This window comes from Larimichthys crocea, chromosome VII, assembly GCF_000972845.2.
Source record: "Larimichthys crocea isolate SSNF chromosome VII, L_crocea_2.0, whole genome shotgun sequence".
Taxonomy (NCBI): Eukaryota; Metazoa; Chordata; class Actinopteri; family Sciaenidae; genus Larimichthys; species Larimichthys crocea.
In genome coordinates, this window is record NC_040017.1 from 26,052,418 (window position 1) to 26,064,178 (window position 11,761).

General features: G+C 39.9%; 1 protein-coding gene across 1 annotated transcript in view; it reads left to right on the forward strand.

Annotated features, from left to right (window-relative positions):
- LOC104934301 (galectin-4) overlaps positions 1-11,703 on the forward strand; it is a 17,617-nt gene extending 5,914 nt beyond the window's left edge. The window contains exons 10-18 of the mRNA XM_027280581.1: position 432; positions 8,246-8,268; positions 8,345-8,371; positions 8,483-8,522; positions 9,331-9,353; positions 9,463-9,492; positions 11,049-11,137; positions 11,215-11,380; positions 11,462-11,703. Coding sequence (XP_027136382.1) covers position 432; positions 8,246-8,268; positions 8,345-8,371; positions 8,483-8,522; positions 9,331-9,353; positions 9,463-9,492; positions 11,049-11,137; positions 11,215-11,380; positions 11,462-11,608 — 546 coding nt within the window. The 3' untranslated portion in view covers positions 11,609-11,703. The remainder of the gene's footprint in view (positions 1-431; positions 433-8,245; positions 8,269-8,344; positions 8,372-8,482; positions 8,523-9,330; positions 9,354-9,462; positions 9,493-11,048; positions 11,138-11,214; positions 11,381-11,461) is intronic.
- Positions 11,704-11,761: the final 58 nt, after the last annotated feature.

Below are 11,761 nucleotides of genomic sequence, written 5' to 3' on the forward strand. Positions count from 1 at the left end.
AGAAGAAAAAAAAAAAAAAAAAAAAAAAAAAACGGAGCTGGCCAGAAAGCTCGAGGTTTGCTGGGTCTCACGTCACCGAGCAGCCCGAGGACGACGACATCAGGCCAGTGGGACAGACTAGTGCTCAACACTCCGTAAGCGGTTGTAGCTGCTGATTGTGCCTCTCACGTCACCCTTCCTTCCTGGCACGAAGGAGAATCTAGCTATGGCTTGTCTAGATCCAGTATTAGTTTGTTGTTCTGTAAAAAACATGACGGCTGCAACAGCTGATTAGGTTTTTACATGTTAATGAATATCATGTAACTGGAACCCGGAGCATATTCATTAAACGGGTTGATTTTCATTGAATGAAAATGTCATTTTTTAATGATGTTTCTCTTCGATACAGAACTTTCCCTAACAATACTGGGACAAGTTTGTGAAAAAGAAAGGGTGAGCTTTACCAGACCGCTTTTGATTCAAAAATGCTGTTTTTTTTTTTTGTTTGGCAGGAACAATCGTCTGTGTGTATTTCCGGTGTTGGATAAATCACGGGACATCACGGCAGAGAGAGGATCGGCTGAGGTTGCTCGGTATGGACTTGGCTTCACCTGACGTCTGCCATGACGCATCAAAGAAGCCCGAACCAGACAACGGCTCAATGTTCAGCTTCGTACGTACCGCCATTGTAAACTCTTGACATTATTACGAATACAACTAGGTTTATAGCTCATAATATCATGGAAACAAACTCGCCCTTCTCTCTGAGGATAACAATCTTTGACATCAAAAGGTTAAAACCAGATCTGGAGAGTTTGGTGTTGTTTTCACTGACATGTGAGTAAGGAACAGCTGTCCATCTAATTTAAAAATCTTTTTTGGTTTATTTGTTAAACTGACCGCGCTGTTTATTCGTTTCCAATACCTTCCACTACCTGTGTTGTGTACATGTCTCAGGCTGCTGCTCGGACAACTACAACAACTTTCCTTCTTTGCTTGCCCATGCTCTTGGACATCGCCAGGGCCGCAAAACCTGCGCACGCAGTTCTGTCCTCGTTTTACTCACAACGCAAACAGTGTGCACGCTTCCACGAGTAATGAACGTCATAAGTTTCTTGTTTTGCCCCTTTAACGCGAACACTCGTATAATGACGCCATCCGTCTGTTCCTTCCAGCCTGATGGACGGTGGGGTGTGCTTGCTGTGGGTGTGTACCTGTTAACCGTGGTTGCCTTCAACTTCTTCCGCAAGTTCTTACAACAAGGTGAGGATGAGGACAACCAGAATAGTTGACGACATGATGGACTGGTGAGGGAGTTGGCAAGAATAGTGTTATAGTACGGAGCATGAATTTGGAGAGGTCGGGGTGGTGTTTGAGACGTCCCATGTCCTCGCCCCTCCGCAGTGTTAACCTGTTCCTTCCCTGTACGTGCGTGCAGTGCCGGCGGGCGCATTAGGCGATGAAATGAAGACCAGCCGGGGAGAATACGAGCTCTATCGAGTGGTCTTTTGCCAATCACCTTCTTCTTCTTCGTCTTGTCAATTCCTGCTGGCTATCATCCAGGGTATGGGTTTATTGGCTCTATGATTGTTTTGGGGTAATTGAACCTGCATTGCAGCTGCACACACTGACACTCACTGCGGTAACTGTCTATAATCTCAACATAAGGGAAGTCCAGTTTTCCTGCAGGATCTTTAAGTCTATTAATATAATATATCTGGTTGAAGATGTTGCAAATGTGTGTGTGACAGAGTGCACACACACGAAAATGAGGATTGTCCTCATTTTTCCAAAAACTCAAACTTTCACTGTGGGCAGAAACTGAGACAAAAATAGAAAAAAATAAAGAGAATATAGAAAAAGTTGTGGGGATTAAGATCCGGGAGTTTCCTTCCCTGGAAGAACTTTTTCCCCCCCTTTATCCCAAACTAACTCTGTTTAGAAGAAATGTTTCTGTCTGTTGGTCCGTACAGGTTTGATCATGACGCCTGTTGGAGAGCTGAGAGACCAGGCCGGTGGCAGCGGGTGCAGAGATGACATGGAGGTACGATAATGAGTCTGCAAGGGACTTCCTTCTCGTTTTGTTTACTTCCCAGTGTTCACCTTTCTTCATATAAGCAGGAACATGTCTGATTCACTGTCCTCTCTCCTCTCAGGACAACAAGGGCTTCATCTGTGGAATAGGAAGCGACTACTTGACAGACGCCGCACGGCTTCGAGACGCAAACCTTAGAAAACAACTTAAGCCAACTATATGTGAAGTTACAATGTACGTTGCCACACCATTAAACACAGTATGTGACAACTTTTATAACAACAGGACATTTGTAGGTGAATGTTCGGGAATTCTTATAATACATTATTTGACCTTCTTGTCCCCGCCACATGTGTTTTAAACACATGCCCTGATTGCTCTCTTCAGGTTCTTCCTGATGTATCTGGATCAATAAAGATGCAACGACATACATGGAACAGGTCGGTTAAACCCATGCCAAAATTTTAAATTGTTGGGTTTCAGTAAACTAATTGCTGGCGGTCGCTTTTGTTTTCTGTGTTACAAAATTGTTGGTCTTCCTTTCTGCTTTCAGGAATCATACGTGTGTGAAGAGTAGCTCAGAGCGATGCTGGGGAACTGTCTTCCCAGCTGGAGACCTGCGTTCAGGAAGGCGTATGAGACACAGCTCGTATGAATGTCCCTGCATTGGTTGATAGCAGCGTCTAAGAGAAAGAGAGGAGAGGAGGGAGAAAGGGGAGGGAAAATTCTGACAGAGGGGCAGAGAAAATTTAGGAGTTTTAGGATTGACACACGTACCTGTGTCTCGTTTTGTCCTTGGGTCTGTACACATTTCTCAGTCCTCTGTTGAGTCTATGCAACACTTTGACTGTAGCTTTTGCAACCCCTGCAGCCAGAATGTTTGATGGAAAAGTACTGAGACAGGCAGAGGAAATAAGATCAGAGAGACGTAAAAGAGAAGCCAGGGGCCTTTTATTCCGATATGAATACACTACATGGCACTTTTGTGTGTAAAATCATACATGATTGGCCTTGCATATCAATGCGTTATACACAACGCCTCTGCAGTCGCGACTCCTGCTGTAAACGTTATAGTGCCTATAGCATGTCACTGCTGCTTTAAGCGATCAGATAGTTTAGTTATTTTTTAGCTTCGACACATTTTTATTTGACATTAAGAGTGGATTGTGTGTGATTGTATATTGTGTTTGTAAGGTTGGGTTTTTTTTTGTTTATATTTGTATGTGGCTTGCTGCCGTTTTGATATTTTACTTTTGGTGTTTCGTCAGAGGTGTTTGGAAAGAAAATGAAGTTCCAATACAGCTCACAGTCGTACTCCGAGATCCTTGAGAGGAGCGGTGAACATTTCATGTCCCCTCTGTCATCCTCCTTTTCTTCGCTCGCTCCTCAAGACTTAGAAACATCGTCTTCTAACAGAGTTAATCCACGACGGAAAAAACTCACGGTTGGACTGACTTGGCCAAACGATAAATGGAGTCATTGTTGTGCGTACGTGGACACATGCAGTGTGAACACAGCTGCTACGACAAACCCAGTTTGGCACTCTGAAGTCGCTTACAATGCGGTCCCTGGATGTATGTGGTCCACTTATCTCCCCTGTGTCTCTGTGCATGATAAGATAGCGATGAATAAGCCACATACAGCATAGGAGGGAGTGCGACGGGGTTATTTATTTATTGTTTAAACGCAGATACAAATCTTATGAAGACGAACCGTTTTAGCCCGTTGTGGTCTAGTATTGAAAGGTCTGTGCCAACCAGTCTGTTTTAGACCACTTTATGCACAAATAGTGTTTGTCCCAGGCATTAAAATAAAGTAATTGCATGTATTTTAATTGTATACATTTGGCCGAGGTGTCATCTGTATAAACTGAGGTCATGTCTTAGTCTGCTTAGAAGCCTTTTTAATAAAGACATCATTTTACAATAAATAGAGATCATATATTTAGTGGTTTTCTTTAGGGCTGTTGAGGAATCGAAAACGATCTTCATAACTTTTGTCGGACATGAACTGGTCGCGTGTCCTGTTGTGAAATCAAAAAAGGGAGCCCGTGCAAGCGATTCGGTCTCACACTGAATGAACCCCCGTTTGGCAGTCAGAAGATCAAATTAGCTTTTTTCTTTTGTTGTTTTATTGTGCGCTCGTTAGGTTTTTATGATAGATATTTTCAGGAATCCAGCATATCACGTATTATTTTTTCAACCAAGAAAGTCATGTGTGATGGCGTTGATCTCAGACAGGTCTGTCTCACTATGCCTCGTACAGATACACATAACAAAACCCACCCAAAAACTCCATCTTGTATTAACGGCTATGGACCACTTTGTCAGAGACGGGAGCACGTATTTGTCGCGTGACCCACTCTGAAGTGGTGTGTTGCTTGGCCGCGGTTCACCACAGAGGCGTTGAGGAGCTGAATGTGAGATCACTACTTTCCACTGACTGAGTTCCTCTGACTGAACCCTGTGTTTCAATACAGAATAAAAACAATTATTGTAGGAGAGCTGCACCGTGTCCTCAATTTTACACTTCATTCTCATGGGTGCAAGCAAACAGATGACATGTATCTCACAATTCATTCAGTTCTGTTTTTTTCTCTTGAAGAACGCTGACTCCCAATTGTTTATTAAGTTTAGTCTTATTTCCGTTTACAATAATCTCCCGACGGTGAGACCTGATCCCGGCTGTAAGCCTCGCCCTGCATTAGAGCCGATTTGTCCACCTGCCTGTTTTTGTCGCTTTGTTCCCTGTTTTCCTCCCCTTCCCCTCCCCCTCCTGTTTTGCCCCCGTCTTGTGTTTTGTTTGTTGTTATCCCTTGTTCTGTCTGTTATGTTATGGCCTTGAATATAACGATAAAAATATGAAAAATATGTCGTTTAGTCGTCAGTTTACTCAAAATAGGAAGAGGTTTCCTTTGGGAATACGTTTGTGAGGCCTTGGACAATGTTCAGGATCTTAATATTTCTTCTTGGTGGGTTTTTAATATGTATCTAAAGTTTAAAACAATATGCACAGTGCACTAGCTTGAAGATTATATTTAGGTCCTTTAACCCTCCATAATAAGACTGTAAACTGACTCTGACATCTCTCTGTTGTAATTTATGATGATATGAAATGTTCCTCTCAGGTTTCATGATTTGGTGGAACTTTATCTTAATCTAATATTAAAAGTACATTGCTTTATCAGGAAAACACCCACTCACTATGACAACACTTTTGTCCTGAAAGATTGTGTCAGTGTTCATGTGGTGTGTGTGTGTGTGTGACCAGCTTGCGTGTTTACTTTGTAAAGACTGTCTCCATTAAGTGCATAAAAATAACTGTATGCCTGTTTACCTGAGTGTAGCATAAGAATTACTTGTGTGTCTGTTTGCTTTAGGGAGGGGCGGGCATGGAATAATACACCCACCTACAATTCTTCTCAGGGTGTGTAACGTGCTGACATGACCAGGTAACTTTAGGTGTTATAAACAAATGTATGCTTGGGAAATATTTATACTTTTTACTCCACTGCACTCATTGCTCCTAGTAAAAGCATTCCTGCCTTTACCAAATCAGCTGAATGTACTTTAGTGTCGAAATTGAAACAATGCAAAGTTTTCCCTGTAAAATCTGAATCTGTAAATCTTTATGCTGCAGATTTGCTCCTTTACTTCAGTTAAGCCACAGCTTTTGTCGTAGCACGCCACTCCTCTGCTGGTCGAAGGTTAATGTGCATCTTGTGCCTCTAAAGTACACACTGGTGATGCAGACCTGGGTTTGATACCCAGCCCTGCCCTCCTTCTTCATCTGTATAAAACAAGGCCTCCTACCGAGATCCTTTCCTGATCAACACCTGACTGCTGCCATGGTTGTCGCTCCTCTGCTATCAGCCATCTACGCCCTGTAAGATGGCTTTGTGGGTAATTGCGTCTGATAAATTCTCTGCCATACATATTTTATCTCTTACGGTCTTTATCTCCAGACCTCCGGAGTCTTTAGCCTGCTATGATAATTATATTTTTTTTTTTTTTTAATATCACTCACACGTTGACAAAGAACGTCTCTCTGTATGTTGCATATGCAGCATAGGATGACTTGAACTTAATTGTATAAATATTTAATCACCTGTGCGGTCAGCATGCTAAAAATATGTTAGTGTAACTAATTCAGACAAAATAATCAGATTTCCAAATGATATTTACTGGGTAATGTCACAGCCTGGAGAACAATATTATCTTTACACCAGTGATTATATTTCTTCTTCATACAGCCTCATTTCAGGTGTTTCTTTATATTAATGACAGCTATATAAAGATTCTGCACTGGTCTATCGGTTGCTGTAGATATTTATAGTTTAATTCTATTTAATTATAGGATTCGTTGCATTTATTTGTTGTTGTGTAGACTCTTTTTGTCAGGACATACAAGATACAAGAAACAGTAAGTCTTGTACTTTAGTACACACCCGATGTGCGTGTACCTTTTGTATTTCCACTAATTCAGTTGTATCCTACTTTATACTTCGACTACTTTCCTTCTACTTAACTACATTTATCTGGCAGCTGTAGTTACTAGTTCACTCTTAGATGGAAACAGAAAAAACTAACATGTTGGTTGTGGTGCCTTGTGATCCCGTCAGTTCCTGGTGTTCATGATGTCACCTGTGAACTTCTCAGATCGTTTCATTTAAATGATTTAAGAGGTAAAATGATCAAATATTTCAAGACAAGACAAAGAAACTCACATTTGTGTCAAAGATTTTGAATTATGATCACCTCATCTCTCATTTTATTATTTGTTTTATTAATTCATGATATTATCTTTGTTATAATATTATTACCAATCTGTAAGATTCAAACAACAGTGATACTACCACTATATTTGCACGTATCTTACCTTCCTCGCTGTTTGTGCACTGTACAGTGTATTCCCTATCTGGGCCCATTTATGGAGGCCTGAGGCAAGGAGTGTCCATCTACATCCAGGGGTCCATCCTGGACGACATCACCCGGTGAGTATAGAAAGCATATTTAAAATCTGTAACACTGAACACAGTGTAGAGAGTTTTATTAGAAGTTTCCGCAGTAGGTAACTGTGTAAAGAGACCTGAGGAAACACCCCTGTGTAATCTTAATCTGGGTGGAGCAGCTCTCTTTGTATTGTGCATATCAAAGCAAACTTTTAGCACACTTTAACTCCACTTTTATCATTTGTCCCTCCTCTTTTCAAAACAGTCACAGGCGCTCTTACAGGCCATTAACAGACAGAAAAACACAGCACTACCTGACTGTACTGCGACATCTGTAGCTCCTTTGTCTGGAGAGATTCTTTTTTCACTTGGTCTCACCTTCACTGGTTGCATTCTTCTGTTTTGCAACACTAAACTAACTCATCACTCACTTTAATCAAGTCAAATCAGATTTTATTGTATAGCTCAAAGTCACAGAGTACACATGCCTCTGAGGGCTTTACAATCTGTACAGGGAGTGACACCCTCTGTCTTAGACCCTCGGTTCGAGTGACACAAAAAACCTTTAACAGGGAAAAAAGGTGGAGAAACCTCAGGAGAGCCACAGAGGAGGGATCCCTCTCCACCAGACCAAGTATTGTACACATTAAAGTGATCAGTAGCAGTGGAACCGTGTGATAGACATTGAAGACACAGATGCACTTCGGATATAGATCTCTGTTTCACCCCAGGTTCTTTATCAACCTGCTCTGCGGAGAGTCTGAGTCCAGCGACATCGCCCTCCACTTCAACCCTCGCTTTGATGGATGGGACAAGGTGGTCTTCAAACCTTGTCAGGATCAATCCTGGGGGTCGAGGAAAGATTCGTGATATGCCCTTCAGCAAAGGCCAGACCTTTGAATGGTCATCATGATCACTTCACAAGGCTACCAGGTCAGGCCAAGCAGAAACAGTATTACAAACGTTCAGCAAGTTAATAAACCGATTACAACCATCGTGGAAACCTTGTTTATGTATTCTACAGTATTATTTCATGGACTCTGGCACTCTGTTGCAGATCAAAGTCAATGGGAATGACTTCTACACCTTTGAACACCGTATCCCTGTGGAGAGAGTCCGTGCGATGCAGATCGGAGGAGTGTTTCCATCCCAGACAATTAATGTCATCGGGGTGAGACTTCCTGAAGCTTTCAGCTTAAATCCTGCAGGAATGTGAGGTTTACAAGATAGTTTCATACTCCTGTTTGGTCTTTTCAGGTGGGATGGGAGGAGGCATGGAGGAGGCATGGGAGGAGGCATGGGAGTAAGTATATGGAAGTGCAAAGATGACATTAATCACAGCGCTATACAGGATTCACATGTTCACTGCTTTTCAACAGGGAGGATATCCAGGATGTGACATGGGGGTATGATTTCTGTTGTTGTTGGCATTAATTTTATTTGAGTTTCTTTTAAATATTATTGAAAATAAAGTGCTGTGAACCTCTTTTTGCTTCTTCTAACTCCTTCTTCATCAGGGAGGATACCCCGGCGGCATGGGTGGAGGAATGGGAGGAGGCATGGGAGTAAGTATATTTATGTCAGGGTGTAAAGTGTTTCAATGAATTTAAATACAGTATGTGTGTAATGTGTTACTTCTGTTCAACAGGGAGGTTATCCAGGAGGTGGCATGGGAGGTGGCATGGGAGTAAGTATACTTATGAGGTGTTTGTTCATGTCAGGATGTAAAAGAAACACAGCAGGTTTGAACCTCGGCTGAGGCCTTTCTGTGTAGCGTTCTCCCCGTGTCTGCACTTAACAGGTTAATTGGTGACTCTAAATTGTTGATGAGATGTCCAGGATGTAACCTGCATCTCCCACGACCCTACTGAGGATACACAGTTACAGATAATGTCTGTATGTAATGTGTTACTTCTGTTCCACGGGAGGATATCCAGGAGGTGGCATGGGGTGATTAAATACTTTATCTTCATTAGTGCCAAAATTCAAATTATGAACTGAAACATATTAAATATGTAATGTGTTGCTATTTTTCAACAGGGAGGATATCCAGGAGGTGGCATGGGGTAAATAAGGCTTATTTTTTCTGGTGCTCATATTGAAATGCATGCCAAAAAAAACACCCTATAGCTCGTTCACCTAAATCACAGAAATCCCACAGAACATTTGCTTTTTCACAGGATGGATTCCGGTGGCATGGGAGATGGGATGGGGGTATGACACAGTGTTTCTAATTGTTTTCCTTCTGCACGTTTGATTGTTTTGTTCTAAAGTACACCGATCTGGCTGTTTAAATCTGACGTGATCAGTGACTGTACTCGGTGCACGTGGACTCTGTGTAACGTTTGTATCTTCTGTCAGGGAGGATTCCCAGGATCAAACCTGCCGGTGAGAATAAAAACCATGAGAGAAGTTGACGTGTTATATGTACACATTATTTATTTTATCTGCTATACAATTTTAATATTATATTTCTTCTCATATCATCATATTATAGGGCATGGGTGGGCAGCCTGTCTACAACCCTGTGGTATATATTCTGTAGTATCATTTATACATTGTTAATATTGGTATTACCCTAGAGGAGCTCTATTGGATCCGGTGTGTGTTACCTGGCAGGAAAGGTGTGGGTTTGATATGTGAGGCCCCCTGGTGGCGTTTTGTGTGCTGTGTCTGAGCTCTACTGTCTCTACTGTTACTCTGCATGAATAGTTTGTGTCATTTTAGTGTAACAGTTTGACTGTTTTGTTTTCTTGTGGCGACAAGAGAAAATTACACCAAGTGTAAAAGTTTGTCGTTGCACACGACGATATTCTTGCATTTCAAATAAAGTGACAATTGGGACTCAAACGACGAAATATCATGATTTTTTTTTTTTTAATCGTTTAATTTTGTGATAATTTGCTGTGGACAAGTACACACTCGTTTTTTTTTTCTATTTTAGCACTTTATTTTGTACGGAAATGTAACTCTTTTTTGGTTTTTTTTATTTTTTTATTAAATGTAAATAAAATGTATTATTTTATTTTTATTAATATATTATATTTTTTATTTTATTTTATTCTCATTTTCAATTTTGCAAAGTACAAACGATTTTTCTATTTTTGTTTTCTTTAAAATATCATATATATATTTTTTTTTTTATTTTATTTTATTATATATTATTATTATTATTTTATTATATTTTATTTATTTATTTTTTTTTTTCTATTCTTTTTAATTCTTTTCAATGTACAAACACGATTTTCCTATTTTAGCACTTTATTTTGTACCGGAAATGCTAATCTCCTTTTGATTTTTTATTTTTTTATTAAAAAAATATTTTTTATTATATATTATTATTAACAATTACAATAATAATAATAATTTTTTAATTTTTAAAATGTATTTATTTTATTTTTTAAATTTTATTTTTATTTTGTTTAATTAAATTTTATTCTCATTTTCAATTTTGCAAAATACAAACACAATTTTTCTAGTTAATGTTTTTTTTATTTAAAAAAATATTTTATTTTATTTTTTATTTTAATTAATTAATTCATTTTTTTATTTTATTTTATTTTATTCTCATTCTCATTTTCTTTTCCTATTTTAGTACTTTTATTTTGTACCGGAAATGCTAATCTACCTTTGACGCTTGACCGTTGATTTGACTCAACGGTTCAGATTTATTTTATCCGGTTAACATTTGGTAATCTAGTTAGTTAGTTAGTTAGTTGTGCTCGTTAACCTTTCAAACTCTCATCAGTTAAAGTAGTTAAACAGAGCTCTATTACTGCCCTCCTGTGGTCGATTTACTTCCGGTGTGCACTTTCAAAATAAAGTGACAAAATTGAGGCAATCAAACAACAAAATATTTGTGAAATTATAATTTTAATTGTTGTTCAGTGTCACAATTTACTCTTATATATATATTCTAAGAAAATCTAATTTAAATTTTTATTGGAATGTTAACATTCAGTTCAAAGCACAGTGAGATTCAGCCTTCTCCTGTTCATCTGTGTATAATAAGAAATTCAGCCTCACACTGTAAGTCCCATTAGTGTTGTTCTAAAGTTTTAATATGTTACCTGTCTTTTTTAGCCCGTGCCTTACTCCAACATGATCCCTGGAGGAATGTTCCCTAAGAGGACCCTCATCATCAGAGGCATGATCCCCTATGGAGCAGACAGGTGTGTGTTTGTTTGTGTGTGTGCAAATCACTACAGCAAACAGACACATGATACACTTCTCGCTTTGTGTCCTGCAGAATAAGCATCAACTTCATGATGAGCAGATCCCGGGACATCGCCTTCCACCTGAACCCCAGAGTGAGGGAGGGGGTTGTGGTGAGGAACAGCATGATTGGAGGTGACTGGGGCCAGGAGGAACGAGAGGCCGGCATGAACCCCTTCATGGAGGGACAGTACTTTGATGTAAGTATGAATTTCTTTGCATTATTTTGACTCCCAGTAGGTGAAGCTGTCTCTCTGATTTCTCTTGTCTTTGCTCCTCAGATGTCGATTCGCTGCGGGAACCAGAGATTTAAAGTGTTTGTGAACGGGCAGCACTTGTTCGACTTCTTCCACCGCGTCCACTCCTTCAATGAAATCGACATGCTGGAGATTGAAGGCGACATTCAGATCTCCTACATCCACTTCTGAGAGCGCACGCACCTCTAGGGGCTTTAAAATCTGTACATTATCCAACTGTTTCATGTGTTTTTCAGATGTTCTTTAAGAGGATTTGTCAGCCACTGTGTCTGTACGGTCGGTTAACTGAATAAATAAACATTGAACATTCATACTGACCACATG